At 37.7% G+C, this 18,481-nt stretch overlaps 1 protein-coding gene across 1 annotated transcript; it reads right to left on the bottom strand.

Moving 5' to 3' along the window:
- Positions 1-713: 713 nt before the first annotated feature.
- LOC141908031 (sodium- and chloride-dependent glycine transporter 2-like) lies at positions 714-12,889 on the bottom strand. Its single transcript, XM_074797809.1, has 14 exons — positions 12,758-12,889; positions 12,296-12,641; positions 11,763-11,894; positions 9,172-9,523; positions 8,362-8,494; positions 6,104-6,238; positions 5,332-5,435; positions 4,691-4,815; positions 3,619-3,731; positions 2,610-2,738; positions 2,167-2,266; positions 1,909-2,009; positions 1,475-1,642; positions 714-977 (listed from the first exon to the last, which is right to left on the bottom strand). Exons 2-14 carry the CDS (start codon positions 12,492-12,494, stop codon positions 843-845), a joined length of 1,926 nt encoding a protein of 641 aa, XP_074653910.1. The 5' UTR covers positions 12,495-12,641; positions 12,758-12,889; the 3' UTR covers positions 714-842.
- Positions 12,890-18,481: the final 5,592 nt, after the last annotated feature.

The following is an 18,481-nucleotide window of genomic DNA, read 5'->3' as shown; positions in this document are numbered from 1 at the left end:
TCTTGACTCCAACCAAAATCATCATATCAATTTGTTTAGTAAATGCATGGTCAATGTACACGATGTTTTCTGTGTCCGATATTACAGCTGAAAGATTTGTAAGCTTTTTTTCTGTTTCAAAACTGCTCATTTTTATTTGTTTCTGAACGCTTGTTATCTCACCGGCTTCGTTCACGATAACGGTTGGGTTATTGTTTGTTTTAGGTCTGGTATTTTCTGGTAAAGGCTCGAAAAATCTAAAACACCTCTCCATGGTAGTTATCAACACTACTCCTTATCTTCAGAGAGGAGAGGCACTTGCACTTTAGGCTCATGAAAATTGAGAACTTTAATTCTCCCATAATACATGATAAAATCATGTGTCACAAAAACAACTGAAATTATCACACTTTCGAAAACCTGATCGTCAAAACTTCAATAATGTTGAGTTACTTGATGCCTACAGGCTCGAGGCGACGGAGTGGCTGAACCCCTAAACATTTTCAAAGTGCCCTTTAAAAGTCAGTGTCGGGTAAACATTTCGGGATTTTTCGAAATTTGGATATTTATGCAAGATCTGTCCTTTTTTCAATGGGAGAGTGGCACTTTTCAGGTGAAAGAGTGTCCCTTTTGAAATAGTACTTGCAGGACTGGCGCTCAAAAATCATTGGCACGGGCCTGGCCTACCTCACAAACTACGTGGAACAAAAATTCCGTTAATGAACACATTTTACCCTACAAAACAACGCTTTATTTTTACGAGTATGATATTTACAACGCATTTGATTTTTACATACATTCACATGTATAAATTACGATTGTTATCATTATCAATAAATGAATAGAAAAAAAAAAACTGAAATTTACACTATCAGATCCGGCTCATCGCTGGATTTCGTCAGCACAATTGTTTCGGGAATCATTTGTTCGTCTTGATTATCGGTTTTGTGTATATTTGGACCCCAGGTAGCCGCAGGCCGCGAAGCTCTGAAAAGTCTCTGAAAGAATCAAAAACATTTCCCGGTTATTTTTCTTAGATCAATCCAATACAGAAGAAACTGTTCTGTTACCGTCGATATTGATTTTCGATAAACTGGAAATGACTATTTCAATTTCGAAAGAAGAAGTTAAACGGTCAATCGTGCATTCACTAGCCCGCGGAAATTCCGCTAGTTGACCGTACGGTGCTGCCTCTACGCTCACGGGAAAAGGACGAAATGTAGAGTTCGTTCATTTGAACCAGTCTTTCCCCGATTCTATGAAATATTAAATACCAGTCCGGACACTACTTAAGGCGTGGTTTAGGGATTCATCTATAGAATATGGGGAAAATTTTTTACCAGGGCAGAGCTAATTGTAGGCCAAAACCACGGTTTCAGTAAAGAGAGAATTTGTCAAACTCATAGCTGATATAATCCTGGTAAGTGCTCTGACGCGCTGGGGTTAGAACCCGATTGAGCGTCAACTTAGTAACGGCTGTAAAGGTATTAGTTACCTGCTTCAACGTTCCCGGAGTTGTGTATAGCCTAGTTATCATACAATACGGGATAGGTATCGCCGAGACAAAAGCGATCAGCCAACCGATACCAATCGCCCAAGTCGGGTATCTATACGATCCGTAATAGGGCCAAACCTGTACCGCCAACAGATACGTCAGAAAGATCTAAAAAAGGAAAATAGAATGCATCACATAAAATTGAGGCCACGGAACCAAAATCAACGTCAATTGCTATCATGGTATTGTGAATATTTGTAGTTGAGACGTCTTATGTTGGTGGCAAATCAGTTAAACCTGGCAGATATGAAGCTAATATAATGGTCGCTAGTAGCGAAATCACGGTATTTTAACATAATCAACGCAAGTTCATTATTACAAACGCCTTCGCAAAAATTGTTGCCCTTTTTTTCTCAACAATTTCACCGACTCACCGTCAACGACGCCGGGATAGCGAAACCCCAACAACCCTTCCACACAACTGATGGCCGATATCCGATCATCATTTCAATTTCGTTATAAAATCTATTCACTCCTGGAATTAGTTGAAATACGAAAACTTGATCGACATTGATTGATATCATAATTTACATATAAATAAATAAACGAAAAAACAAAAATCCACGAATTTCTATCAGCGTTGAATTAAAAAACATGTGAAATACGTTCACGCTTTCTGTAGGTTTACTAACCGTATATGTAAGAGATGATGATACATTCAAATATACCAATAACAAGCACCGTGAAAATAGACATGAACCAATCAATTAGTTGGAACCAGTACATACCACCCTAAAATCACAGAAAACATCATAATTAGATACTATAATGAGCAGTTTACGTCCAACTGTGGCAATTGAAGATTCTGCTTGTGGCGAGCGAGGATCCAACAGTTTCGCTGGTGCGCATTCGGACAAAGATGCTAGGATTTCTTAGATTCGATTGAAATCCATCCTTAGTCTCTGAAATTCTACGAGTGGTCGATAAAAATCGTAAAATCCTAAATATAAATGCGAGTTCATCGATAGACATCAAGCAGCAGCCCTGATGTGCCCGTTCAGACATTCACCATCGTCTGAGAATGCCTAATCACCATCAGGGAATTACATCAAGATGGAGCGTATCAAATACTTACTCTTGAACAGAATATGAGACCCATAAGAAAACAGGTAATCGATGAACCGATCACGAACAACATTTTACGTTTTCTGATCGCCGGGAATTTATCGACGAAAGCGCTGATGAAAGTCTCGAACGACACAAACTGAAATATTCGAGAAAATCGATAGCGATTTGATTTAGATTTAAAATGGGACGACAATTTTAATCAGCGCAGCATCCAGTTCTTGGTTAATCGTTGAGCACTATAAAAGATTCAAACTCGAACATCTGTACAATTACATTTCTATTTACTAATGTACATATTATCTTATTTGGTAATATTCTCAGGGTTTCCGGTGGTAAGTGGTAAGGCCAGGGTAAAAAGAAGTATTAAGAAGGAATTTTTCGGCAATTTTAGACCCAAAAGGACGGACTTTTAGACTTGAAGAGAAGTACTTTCCAGTTAAATGAGGCCCCATAGGGAAGCATTTTTGCAAAGCCTTTGACGGAATACTAGTCATGTAGACCAATCATATATACCAGGCTAATTCCATAACACTTTCCTGTATATTCAATCTTACGGACAAGTGAATTACCAATACTAATTACTAATAAAATACCCCATATCAAATTTGGAAGCATCAAACTTTTTTTATCAAAAGGAAGGACTTAGAGTCAAAAACAAGGACAAAGATGATGTTTGTCCAAACATTTTCCAAAGGAAGGACAAAGAAGGACTTGGAAGGACCGCTTGAAACCCTGTATTCTATACATCTGCCTACTGTTTTGCCCAATTTTTATATATGGACATTATAAAGTCTGTTGTATTTCATGTAACGGACTGTAAATGAATATCATCATTACTATATTATCATCATTATTATTATTATCATTAATCCCATTAATAGTTTTCTCTACTGAGTCAGTCTATTCGAGTTTGGAATTACATTCATGGAGCCACAATTTCCGAAATGAAATGCATCGCGGTAGATTAATTTGAATAATTTAAGAAATCGCAAGGTTAAGATAGTGAAATACTTTACCACCGTATCCAATCCGATTGTGAACAGCATCAAGAAGAACATCGCCGACCAGATCGGAGCACCGGGTATCTTAGCTAAAGCCATCGGGTACGCGATAAACGCCAGTCCTGGACCTATACGTGACACATAAGAGGATGTATAGATTTAATTAGACTTACAGTTTACTCCACTTGCCTACTCTTAATAAATTATCAATCCGAGGTACAATGCGAATACCGGGGTAGTCCGAGAGCAGGTCGTTGGTCGTTGTAACGATGAATAAAGAATAAGTAGATCTTAGGCAGAGAGTCTAGATAATTCAAAATCCATAGAAGCAAAAAACAGTACAAATCTAATTTTCTAATGAGTAATATATATATTACTCATACTCGTACATAATATATATATGTACTGTTTTTGCTTCCTATGGATTTTGAAAGAATAAGAACATTTGTAATTCGTAATATACTAGTGAGGCACGCAATAATCCGAGGCGATCGATTCCGGGGTAAACAGGGTCCAGTTCCACAGTTGTGAGTTAAGGTTTCACTCCGAGTTAACTCATTGAAAATGAACTGATTTTTACTCGGCCAGAGTTAACTCTAACTCACAGACTATGGAACTGGGTCCAGGAGTCCGGGGCACGCGATTATCGAAGGCAATCGATTCCGGGGTAAACAGGTTCCAGTTCCACAGTTGTGAGTTAAGGTTTTACTCCGAGTTAACTCATTGAAAATGAACTGATTTTAACTCGGCCAGAGTTAACTCTAACTCACAGACTGTGGAACTGGGTCCAGGAGTCCGGGGCACGCGATTATCGAAGTCAATCGATTCCGGGGTAAACAGGGTCCAGTTCCACAGTTGTGAGTTAAGGTTTTACTCCGAGTTAACTCATTGAAAATGAACTGATTTTAACTCGGCCAGAGTTAACTCTAACTCACAGACTGTGGAACGCGATGATCGAAGTCAATCGATTCCGGGGTAAACTCAGTCTAGCGTATGGATGTAACAGAAGTTTGTGTAACCTTATGTTATATAGGAGACTGGATTTCATAGTGAAATCACGAACTAGCGATCCGTGCTTTTAACGTACCCGACGTGACCGCTTCTTCTACTGGTAAATTCGCTTCGTGAGCCAAAAAACCAATCACACTAAATATGACGAATCCGGCGAAGAAACTTGTGCCGCATGTCACCAGTGGAATTACTATCGCATCCCTGAAATAGGTAGGGGGAAATGGCACTCAGTAAATTGAACTTCGAGTATTGAGGTTATTCTGTACAGTATAAGTTGTCACAGCTGCAGCAATCACATCAATCAACAAAATCACCATGTCGCAAAAACAACTGTTGAAAACCGCTTATATACGTATGTTTATTTTATGAATTTTCTGAATAGGAACCTGCACGGCTGGTTCTGTGAAATTGTTAAAACAACAATTATCAATACGATGTATCATTGATTTTTATTGTTCTCCTTTTGTTTTCTATTTATTCACCTAAATCTCGCACAGAGAAGAATGATGAATATAAATTGGAATCGAAATTGTAAAATAGCCCTTACCCTCAAAAACGTGAAAAATTGAATTAATAGAGTTCAAACCGACTAATACACAATCTTAAAAGCTTGAAATCGAGATTTGTTAATCAAAAATCAAAAAGACTCTGTTTTAGTGAAATTGGAATATGAATGAATGAATGAATGAATGAATGAATGGGAAATCCGAAATATACCTGTATATATTGTGGTTGAATTTATTGTAACTAGCCATCGTTACTAGACCACCCCACGACGCCCCTAACGAGTAGAATATCTGTAAACACGCTTCAGACCATATCTAAAAATAGAATTGCAATTTTCTAATCATCGCAGAAATTTCTCAGAAATCCAACATGCTCGACCTAGAACAGTAATACAAAACTCGTCCGAAAAACATGTCAAAATCTATCGGACTGATGTTCAGAAACTACTCGAATGGATTTATTTTTTTTTTTCGTTCACACCAATCAAGCGTTCTTGTGGGCTTTTTCAATTCGATTCATGACACTTATGTAACAATTGACCGCATTTGCACAATTTAAACGCATTTACAAATGTGTTGAACTAGTAACTCAAGCTACCATTCGGAAAGACAGCAGGAGAATGCGTAGATTGTGGAAACACAACCCAACTCGAAAATAATTCACACCGCATAAGTAACCGGTACATTCTAAGCCCCATAATTTGTCCATCTTAGCGATTTGAGCGATCCCTTCCCTCGCGTGCCGCCGCGCAGTTCAATCATCGCTGTTATCATTCATTAAATGACGAATCAACCAAAAAAAAGATCGCGTAAAACTTCATCCTGAATCGAAATTTATGTAATCGTATTCTATTTGGCATGCTCAGCGAGACAGTATTTCATTTAAATTCTATATATTCATAAGCCGTCGTCAGCGAATTTAAGGCTTAATTAAATATGTTACAACCGCTGACTGGTGACAATAGGGTCTGTCATATACTTACTCTGAACGAGAGAAGTTTGCTCCAATCTGGTGTAATATAGAACATTATACCATCATAAGAACCGGGCAAAGTGACTCCTCTAACGAATAGAGCGATCAGAAACAAGAACGGAGCAGTAGCCGTCACGTACACCACCTAAAAATACAAAATACTAACAAATCAAAATACGCAGCGCATGCGAGTATCGTCGTTATAACGATTGACGATGATAAGAAATTTCGGCAAAAATTTGAAGAAAAAAAAATTATCGAATCATTTTTTTTTTTTTTTGGTACGAATCGAACGATGTTTTCGATGTGAAAATCATGGACAAGATCTTCAAACGAAGTCGTAGTGGAAAAAGTACGTCGAAAATACTGATGATTAATTCTGCAATCTATGAAAGAAAATCTATTACTAGGTTTTTGGTTATTGGATGGAAATAAAACGGACGTTGACGAAAATTTTTATAAAAGACGAGAGTTTCTTCAGCAACTTTTTTTTCTGAGTCGATAAAGCGACCATTTGATTATCAGTTTTTTTTTTTCAATTACCAGAATCAGTTTTTTTTTTGTTTTTGGTTGTGATAGTCGATGAAGTCCCAAAGGGGAAACAGTAGTTAAGAGTACAAAACGAATCGGAAAGAATCGCGTCACTCGTGCGAATATCGCAGACCGTCGTCCTTCCTCGGTTCATTTCTCAACAGGACTCTCCGGCGATTCTCGTTACCTCTGGGGCCAGTTGCCCAAAAGTCTGTTAGATTCAACAAGTAAATAGTAAACATAGTTACAATTAAAATTACATTGTTACTGTATGGTATTTATTCGTCGGTTATCTTCAACCAATCTTTGAGCAACACTGGCCTCTGGGTTCGGTTTCATCGAAAAAGTCGGAACTTAAATTGGTTTTATCGCTAATTGGTTATCTCGGGAATTTGAATCGGGACAGCAATTCAAACTTTAAACCAATTTGAGCTTAAATTCGTTTTTCACGAAAACCAGATTTTTCGGCTGTTAGTGAAAAGGAACGCAAAAACAGACAGCGCTCGCTTCTGATGAATGGTAGCATTTACCTGATGAAACAACTATTCACCAGTAGCGAAAGCTGGTAATTTCTAATAAAATCAGTTAACCTACAAAGTATATAATTCACGTTCATCAATGTGATTCTAGGTTATCACAGCTCTCTATATAAATCTAGATGAATAAGTCTAGTTAAAACTACCTGTCTTTGCGTTCACTGATTTACTTCAATCATTTCAACGTTATCGTCGTAAGAAAACTGAAATCGTCGGTTCACCTCAACGATGGCTGACGATTATCGTTTTTACTTTTAATTCGTAGGCAAAAAATCGAAGAAAGGAAACGAGAATTGCCAGAGGTGTGACGTCATAGCACGTCAATATATCGTTGGCCGTCATAAAGCCAGGTCGATGTGACGTCAGTGAAAGTGCACCGACGTGAGGCGAGTAAAAAGTAGCAAAATACGGGTGGTCAAGTAGAAAAGCACGTGGCCTCAAGACTTCTACAGAAACCCATTTTCTAGAAATTGACGAAGAATGAAACGCAGTGACTTAGATAAGATTTAAACATGTTTGGCTTTTAAATTCGTCAACAGTAGGTTTTTACATTGTTCGGGAATATCAGAAATGTCACTCTGCTTTGGTGGCCGTTATGACGCGCTATGACGTTAGTTCTATACCCGATATCGGCGAGGAAGGCCGCGGCCTGGATCAATATTCACACCGAACGAAGGATATCCGATTCTTACTTTTGTAATAAACCACCGTAAACTTGAACAGCAAAACTCTCAAACGAGGATGAACATCGCACAGGGGCGGATCCAGGGGTTCACTAGTCGCCAGTGAACCCCTCTAAATACCTCCAGAATAATTCGAGATCTATCTTTGAAATTTGGAAAATTCATTATATAGGCCTATCGACCCACCCTAAATACATAGGCGAGGTCTGTTGGATTTCGGGAATGTTTTAGTCGGTTTACCCAAAGATAAAAAGTAGGGTACAAAAGTCATGTGGACTGTTCTTAAGGTAGAATTATGTTCTATTAGTCGACGAGTAGATTTTGTGATCTATTAAACGCTGGCTCTAATTATAACCCATGGTTTACACGTCGGAATACGTCTCGGGAAGCCGACTCGTGAAAATAATTTTCATATGAATATCCCCCTAGCTAGATTCCTGGATCCGCCCCTGTAGCAAAAAAATCTACTGTTCGATTCATCGTCGTTAGTGCGAGTTTTCTATGCTTTCAGCGGTTACCTTTCCTGATGACCGGACGCCTTTGAATAAGCACAGGAAAACAACTATCCAGGATACAAACAAACAGACGACAAGCTCCCAGCGGAAGCCTCCTAGATTCCCGATATCATCCGTAAGCTCCAAAACGTTATATCTGTAATTTCAGCGTCGATGAATATCGACAAGCTCATTCATTTATGATATTAAAAAACAAACAGATATATCGGCGGCCTGACTGACGCGTCTTAAAACAAAATCATCGAAATTTGAGATTTAGAAAAAAATACATATATGTATATATTTAGACACATTCAACACGCCTTTAAGCGCTGTTGAAATGATTCGGCCCAGATAGATTTCGAAGCGTTCAAGAAAAGAGGTTTTTCAACCAGCAGCATTCGCAGAACGTGATTTTGTTCTGGATTCGATTTTTCATTTTTTTCGCAATGAAAATACTAAATTATTTTTTCATTTCTTCATTTACAAAGTAAAATCATATTTTATCTTTTACGTAAAACGGCAGCTTATTTCACAAATAATTACGTTTTTATTGCAAAAAATATATTCATTTTACAAAATAATTTTGTCGTTGTTGTAATCAGCTACCACCGCAATGGATAAGCTCGAACGCACATTGATAGAAAAACGAAAAAGAAATGTAGATATAAATATAATCTGGGAGACGATGCCTGCATGGATTGATTCCAGATGCGAGGCGGCTTAGATGCACAGTTGAGAAAAAAGACTTCTTCAATTTGAATTGAGAGAGAGAAAGAGAGAGAGCGCATTGAAAGACAGATCGAAGGCAATTTGAATACGATAGACACTTACTGCCAGAATTCCTCTCCTGATGACATCGGTTTTCCTAGAACAGACGTATTCGATGTATTGGAGGGCAAGAACGAATCGTTGCCATGGTGAATGATACGGAAGCTGGATGCGGCTGTAGTAACGATCGATTGATTAGTTGTCGAGCTGTGATTCGTCGATGTTGTTGAATTCGGGTTCATTCGATCTCCACCGGGCACGATACAGTTCTCCGTGTTCCAGGCGTTGTCGCAGCGCCCCCACACGGGAACCCAGCTCGTAAACGACATCCCAAGGTAGTACATGATCCATGCTATGATGATACTCGTGTAGACCGTGTACATTAACGATTCAATGACCATTCCGTAACCAAGTCCTGAAAAAATCAGAAATCTCAAGACACGCGAAGCAATATTGTATAAACAGTAAACTCCGCTTGAGTCGGATCTTAACGACTCGGATTTACCGTTCAACTCGGATTTACCGTTCAACTCGGATTTACCGTTCAACTCGGATGTTTGTTGTTCGTGACACTATGAAATATATAACATCCGACTCGGATATCGCTCAAGTCGGACAGTTTACTACGGTCCCGAAAGAGCCGACTTGAGCGGAATCTATTTCGAGTATACGGTCACCACCATTCATTCATCAGGAGAATATCCCTCAGTAATGGAATGATTAATTGATCGTCTAACATCAATTACTATCATTCCCATTATCATTTAATCTGATTACTATGTCAGGTTCTATAACACATTGGAAATAATCTTTCATCAAATATAAATTTTGAATTTTCAATCCGATTGAATTATCGATTCAATAATCGTCGATGATTTCTGATTTCAAATCTGTGAAGATTACGTACAATAAGATACAAGGTGTTTCTAATGCGCCCATTAAGTTTCTTTCAATCCCTTTAAACAGAGCGTTAAGTGCTATCTGCCTTTGCGCGGTTTACGACTTAAGACGTTGTTCTAATAGCGATAAAATTCGATAAAAACACATAAGAAACTTCGCCAAGTTCTTCAAGCAAAGACGGAAATAACCGAACGCGTTCATGAACTCTAAACATTAGTTACATGAACGAAAAGAAAATTGTTGTTTGTTTATTTTGTTTTTAACAATTCGCTGCTATTGCTCCCGTGAGTCTAAGTACGCGTGTACCCTGAAGGCTTTATGCTTCATCTATCTGACAACCAGGTCGGAGTTCCTTGATGTATATGTTTTGCTTTTAATTCAAGGACATCATTTTCCTAACGTTTTGCATTATTTTCTTCTATTATATACAGTTATATATCAATCTACCATCGTTTTTTATACCGTTTCTACGGCAAAGAGATCTTACTTTCGGGGAGGTTGTTTCGGCTGTAGCAGCATTACAGCGCGAAATCGGAAGAAAAATATAAAAGCAAAATTCTCAATTGTTAATATACTTAAGCTATCCCATCTTATGCAATTAATGATTTGTCATAGAGATGGCTATGAATCAATACGTAATGCTTACAGAGAATTGTAATGTGAAATCATGAATATAACGACTATTCTTCTCTTTGAGGGATTTCACACGGACTCGATTCACCGATAAAGGAAGTTAAGTCGCGCGTGGTTATGTATTAGAATACACGTTGTTTTTGTTTACAAGTGCATGTAAATAGCAATCTATCTCGTAAACTGAACGCCTTTTGAACATGATAACTGCCGCCTTTTTAAAAGCGAAACGCTGAGAGAACGGCGCAGATTAGTCTTTTTTGCTGAAATTCTTTTGTTTCACGTCAGAATCTAAGATGCTGTAAGAGGCTGTTCTTTCACTTATTATCACTCAGTCTCGCCACACGAAGGAGCTCTCCGAGTCGGAACCGTGCGCTCCAACGCATGTGTCTATGGCAACTATGCATAAATCATTTTCTTTCGAGAAATTGGGCCCCGGGGAAATCTAATTCTAAAACACCAATCAAAAAATCCCAACTAAAACTATGGGATATTTACGTTTTCGAGGATTGTTTTATGACACCATGTCCGTCAAACCGTGACTTTTCAGCCGCTTAGACATCCAAAATGGCGTCATGTTAATGATCTCTTCACCACTAGAGTACATTTTTGGTCGATTTGTCAGCGCAAAATTGAAACTGAATAATATTGTCGGGGTTTTCATTTACATAATGCATGAGTCAGGGTGATATTTGAACAGCCTGCCTTTGTTTGCATTTCAAAGTGTTATTTCTACCGTATTGAGTCTATACAAAAATGGAGCCATATTGGAATATAGGTGAAATTAACAAATAGATGGAAATCTCGCTCGAAATCATAATCGCCAAGTTGGTAAAGCGTTTTACAATATTGATATTTGTATACAAAACAAACTCTAAACCAGATTCAAAGCTTTAGAAATATCATGAAGAAATCTGGTAATTTTCTAATATTCTTGTTCATAGATCGTCTAAGTCATTATTCGTCGAATTTCAATATGAAAAAAAACTATTTCGATAAGAACTTTATTTCGCGATATATATGATATTTTAACCCTCGGGGGCTACAGTTTTTGTTCTGTTGTAATTTATATGAAAATAGTAGACATGTCGACTTAAAATTCAAAGTTTACAATCACTATTTACCTGTAAACATCGGGCAAATGTCAAATACTGTGATCGGGCTTTTTCCAGAGTATTGCCCGATGGCCATTTCGAGGAAATACAGAGGCATCCCCGCAAGGACCATGAACGTAAAATACGGTATCAGAAACGCTCCTGAAAATTAGCATAAGATATTTAAATTAGATCGATAATCGATATGAAGGCATAATGGCCAAACGATTTCCAACTGGTCGCAAGTAATACGTTATACATATAAGAAAAGAACACGAGTTTCGTTTAACGGAAGAAGTTGAAATGGGGAATTAGATACCAACACGTTGAGCTGAAAATTTGCATAAAATATTCAAATTTAGACGAAAGACGTCGACATCAAAATTCTTGATATAAGTAAAAGAATATGTTCAAGTCAAATAAAGAGCATTTTTTCAAACGCAAACTCGCATATGAATTCTTCAGCTCGTAAAGGAGCTCAATCAATAGCTTTAAATTGAAAACATTTCTTTTTTTAAATAAATCGATTCTTCGAAAGGATGACGTCATGGTGCATTACTCACCGCCTCCATTGCGCATGCATAGATACGGGAATCTCCATACATTACCGAGACCGACTGCGTATCCAATACACGATAAAAAGAAATCGATCTCTTTACCCCATTCTGCCCGTTTCGGTTCAGACTCCTGAATCATCACTTCACTTTCTTCCTCCACAATTTTCAGTTTATTATCCTCGTCGTTTTCGCTTTCCGTTTTCATTTTTCTCGACCGAAATTTAACCGATGTATGAACGTGCTGTTGACAATAATCCAACAATATCAAAAAACGCTAGGAGTGTTCTCGCGAGCGTGCGTCAGGGAGCAGCTCTGTTGTCTGCGTCGCGTCTATTCAGAGTGCCTGCAGTCGCTACAATGACAATTTATTCAAAATTGTCGCGATGGAAACGCCGACGTACGATCGATATTTAACCAAGATGTTATACCCGTACACTTCAAATGTATACAAAGAGATTGGCTACATACCAGAAGAGAGCTTGTAAGACGAGAGACGATCCGGCCAGCGCACTAACACTATGTGGTCGGTCTAAACTGTATGAAATTCCTGCGTTGAATGGCACTAGCGGCACTAGCACAGTGGAGCTAGGCTACTGAGAGGTTTAGCGAAAAGCCGCTTATTGCATTCAACATATTTTATAACTTATACGAGTTCGCTCAGCCGTTTTAAATGGTTTCTACAATAAATAGAGAAAAAGAGCTTTCTATTGGTTTACGTATTCATGGAGATTGAACTCTGTCTGTGTACAGAGGGACCGAGTTTGTTCAAATAGTACGGATCCGGATTCTAAAAATTATACATAAATTTGCAGAAGTGTCCATTGATTCTCAGATCGGTAGCCCCAATAACCGTTTCTCAGATTGTTGGCTATCATTCAATTGAAAATCTCGGCTTGAAATTTAGATTTTTGTATTTGTGCCAGACAGTATTGGAACTTTATAACAAAATATAACGTGGTAGTGAAAAAAGCTGCCCGGGGTTTTGAATTTGTTATTCCCGTAAATGGATTCATAGATCATGAGTAAGAAATGTTCAATTGAATCAATTTCCTGAGATCTTGTGGCAAAACTGGTTTTGTTCCGCATAATTCTGCAATCCATTATCGCCGGTGTTTTTCCATATAGGCCATGATCTAATAAGAATGAATAACGAGTCAGTGGTAATTAATTCCACGGCCCACATTTTTAACCACTTTTGAACTGGTTCATTACATGGACAATACAATTAGAGTCTGTCGTCGCGCTGGTGGTACGTGTAATGATGTTCGGGAAATTAATTTAACGTGAACAGGGCTGGAAACGCGCAGAAATAACAAGCCGTCAGAAATACGTAACATTCCGATTTCGTATAGAAACGCATGGGATAGCATTGGATAGCATAATTAGCAAATTAGAAATTTGGAGTTTTTCAGTGATAGAGTCGAAGTTTGTATCAACTTCTGTTGAAGTTCAGTAAGTACGTAGGGTATGCAATCAAAAAGAAAATGTAATTCACCCCCCCCCCCCAAAAAAAAAATGTTGCGTTGACTATACTCTGTGATATCCTCCAATGCATCCTTACATGATAATATGCTGCAATACAGAAATAACATACAATAGTGTTGCGTTCCTATTAAGACACTCAAAGCTGACCGGATTGGACATCAATCAGTCTTCAACCCTACATTGTATGAAACAATGATGATAAAGTAAAGATCGTAATTTAATCTTCAATAATGTTTTATTTCATCCATTATAAATGAAGATATAAAACCATTATTCTTGGGTCGAGTTACAAATGAAGTCGGTTCATGTGTGGTGACCGGATTCTATAGATTATGACCTGTCCGCCTGCAAAACACAATATCAGACAGCAAATCAATCACATGGCGCGGAATGGACGCACATGAGTCGAGCATTTGTGAATGCCTCATCTTAAACCCCATACGTACTTGGTTAAATTTTTTTGCTATAAATGACGCTATACACGTTCTCTGTTTAGTGTAAGTATTTTTGTAGGCACAAGATCTTCCGCGGCAGCAAGAGACGCCAGACTTTTTACAGTCGAATCCACCAGCAATACATCCTGCGTATACAACCACAGAATAATGAATGTACTATATAGTCAGTATCTGGACAGGTTCGAGGGCGTTGTTGTGATATCGTTTTATTTTTCATCTTTGATATCGATTTTCAGCATTCAATATGTTTTCACGCCGTGATCGAATGATTTCCCAAATAATTTCATCAAAATCCTTGACCAATATGGCCAGTCCCTACCGAGCCAGGAAGGAGCTCTTTCTCGCTAGATACAAATACATTTTTCGAAACCCAAATTTTTCCTATTCAAAGCAAACTTATAGTTTCGCATCACACTAACGACGTCACAGTAACATCCCCTTCCACAAAAATGCCCTTTCAGCAATCGTAAACTTACCACCATTTACTGACACAATACAGAACGCGCACAGGGCAGCGATTAGACAAACACGAGTCATCAGATTAATCGACATTCTCCTCTATCGTACCTAAAATATTTGAAAATAGTTAAATGTTTATGAACAGCCCCTGTACGGCCCAGTTTTGTTATCTAGTTTTGGAGAAAAATATGTTAAGTGAATTTCAGCGCAAGTTTCATTTTATACGATTGAAAATTCTTATATTTCATCAAAACAAAACCGCATTTTTCTGTGAAATTTCACCAGTTAAAACGATGAAAATACAATCAACAGGTTCAATGTTTTTTCATGGTGACGTGTGTAAAAAAATTCGGAATAAAGCTACGAAATCAACTGAACTGAGAAGAGTAGGTAACTCTGGACGACCTCTGTATCTCTCTTTTGCAAATATGAAATATTTCCGCAGGACGCTTCCGTATCAAACGATGCTGAATATCATCTATATGTCATCATAGTCTTACCTTTGGTTTTCACAATCGTGAACAGAACTGCAAGTTTCACAGCCACTGCTTCCAGATGAAAAAGCATTGATTTCCATCGAGTTTAAATACAGTTTCATTTTTGAACAGTCAATACTCATTGATGTTTGAGAGTAAATAGGAAAATCATTCGATCTACCAAACATCCGGCACAAGTTCAAATATTATTCACAGCAAGCGAAAAATAATTTTTAAATCAAAAGGTTTTATGAAATGCCACAATGAATACAATTTATATAGAAATTAGATGAAAAAATTCAACCACAAATTGCCGGTCGTCAATCGGGTGACATGGGTTCGAATCTTGATTCGGGGTGAGAAACCTGGAACTGCAAATAACTGGGAAAACATATTCAACCACAGACAGACGTCAAGCAGTCAAGGATTCCACATGTGGCAAGTGAGAATCCGCCCGTGGCGCTAGTAGTTCAGTCGGTTTTCTACGATTCAATTCCTCCTACGTACATTTCAATCGCAATGCTTTCGTGGCATCGATCACATTGAAATCACTTGGCAAGTATAATGAACCAGTAAGCTACACTAGCAAGCGGTAGCACATCAACTACTACAACATTCATTGCATATATATTTCCACGTATCCATATCAAATTTAGTTAGTTCACGTTTTCAACGTAGATCAATCGCTCCAAACTAATTATGTTTGGTACCACTGGAAAGCCCATCCTCTAGAATGGGTACCTAGCATCACAGAATTTCCATACGACCAGTAGTTTAAAAGATGTATCAACTTATTTACAGGACCGAAAAGGTTCTGGAATAATCAACGTAGCAACCTTGGCAAGGATTGCAGGTGCGCAGGAGGACGTCAACTAAAGATAAGATAATCGAGGATTCCAAAATCGCAACTGTTGCGAAATCAAAATATGATTGGCAAATGAATTGTCTAATGACCTTGTCCCCGCTATCATATGGTGGCTGATTCGGGCCATACTGAAAAATTTTCTGTACGGCTAAAGCAACGATAAAAATGTTTCACATTGGCCCGTTTTTTGGTTTTCTCGCGCGAGAATTCAAAACTTTTGGTTTTCTCACGCGAGAATTCAAAACATTTTGGTTTTCTCGCGCGAGAATTCAAAACTTTTCCTTTTCTCGAAAAAGCTATCAGCCACACGTTATAGAAAAAAAATAGAACTCAATCGAAAAAACATTTTTTTATTACAGTTTGCATGGGTCATGTAAAGCGTAAATACAAAAATCGATTCAGGTATTGCTTGAATTGTTTCAGGTGCGTTTACTCTGTATCGATAGGGAACCTACTGCTCTCTAGTCAACATTAAGGCTGGTTCGATTGAATTCCACATATACATAAAACTGAAAGTCTAGTAATTCCATTCCTGTATTCATTTTTGGTGTAGATTGTAGGCCCGTTAAGTTACTTAGAACTTTTCTCGCATGTGGCACAATGTCAAAACGTTAGGTTGAATCTTCAAACCGATAGATGGCGAAGGTGTATCTGATTCGAGCAAGAAACATGGCCGTCAGTGCAGCGCTAAACGTAGATTAAACACGGGCCCCGTATATTACTAATCTTCGAATAGATTACAACCTTCCCTAATATATACGTTATCATCGTTGTCAGTAAGACTCACAACGTGTAGAACTAGTTCGGCTCCTGGCACTGCTTTTTCGAACTTTGATATCGTACATCGTAGTTTGAGAGGTATTTTAAAGATGGTTGGTTGTACGCACCTATCGGTTATGAGAGATATATGATACAAAATTCATGAAAAAGGCAATAGAGATTGGAAGCGTAAACTGTTCGATAACCAGTAACTGTATAAGAATCATCGCAAGGCATGCGCAGGAGAAACTGAACTAGATATGAAAAATTATGCTCGTAATTTTATAGCCAAACGATTGAAACAGGAGATTACGGCTAGGAAAAATATTAATGTTTGGACTCAAAATGAAACACTGATCAGATGCAACGGAAATAATAACTTTATAAATGAAATAGCACTCTGTACGATTAATGATATTTTGTAAGGTCAGAAAAGAGCGTTTAGGTTTCTGTAAATAGCAATTAAATCGTTTTATACATACTATACATGTGACTGTGAATGATGACTTGATATTTCTATACTAGACAAAAGTATTTCTATTTTGTAAATATAAAGAATAATTTGTGTCATTACGGATAATGTGTAAATATTGGAAAGAGTTAAACGATGTATGTATGATGTGTAGTGAAATGTTCCAGTTAATGCAGTTTGAATTGTCTTATTATATATATACGACTGTTACTAACCAGTGTTAATGAATAACGTTTAAATCGAATTGAAAAGAATTAAATATACATTTATGATTGCTTGGAATATGATGTAAATATCCTTCAGTCCCCCACCTGACTCCAGTGAGTGTGATGTAGTTGTTATGGAGCCTTCCTTTTGTAAAATAAAATTTTATATGTAAAAAAAAAAAAAAAAAAAAAAAAAAAACCAGTAACTCTCGCTACTGATAGATCGCGACAGCTCGTCGATTCGTTGTGAGTGGACACTCATATCAAACAGATGGTAGAACATGGCCACAACATTGCAGTTCATTCAGCGTAGCAACATTTACGATTTGACGAATTAGTAATTTATGCTTGATTGTTATTTAACAGTTTCCGTATCGAATAACAATGACGTATTACTGTACAATTCTATATGATTAGGAAGGGATCAACTTGATCTAAAACGTAAAAGATTTATTAGTATTGATTACCACATCCCACGCTAAGAATCAACATTTTCTTCAACTAGTAGAGTCCACTGACTATAAGGATGAAGTAGAAACGTGAACAAACTTCTTTTAGCTCACGGAAACTTTTAGGATTTCATCCTTGTGCCGTGTGAACATGCATATGTGTGTCTTCTGATTCTAGTTTGATATGGGAAAAATGTGAGTGTGGTAAAACATGATAGTTTGCTATGGGTAGATGTGATAATTTGCTATGGGTAAAAAATTAGGTTAAATATGCGTGTAAATGAGACAATTTGATATTGGTAAAATGATGTGCATTATTTTCGGGTCTAATCAATGACGCGTCAAATATGATAATTCGATGGGCATATTGTACAGTCTTAGATTCTGAGGACAATAGAAACTACTTTGATATTTTCATGTACAACGTTGGGTACAGAACTGAAGGTCATTTGAACTGACGAACGAAGAAGGCGCGTCGTCGATGTTTGTGAAATGTATATAACTTTAGATATAGTTTCAATAATCAGTGAGCTGTAATTGAGAGTACAGTTTGATTGGTTGATGCA

Source organism: Tubulanus polymorphus, chromosome 7 (genome assembly GCF_964204645.1).
Source record: "Tubulanus polymorphus chromosome 7, tnTubPoly1.2, whole genome shotgun sequence".
Taxonomy (NCBI): Eukaryota; Metazoa; Nemertea; class Palaeonemertea; order Tubulaniformes; family Tubulanidae; genus Tubulanus; species Tubulanus polymorphus.
The sequence above is the reverse complement of the archived record's forward strand: the minus strand, read 5'-3'. Positions and strand labels throughout refer to the sequence as shown.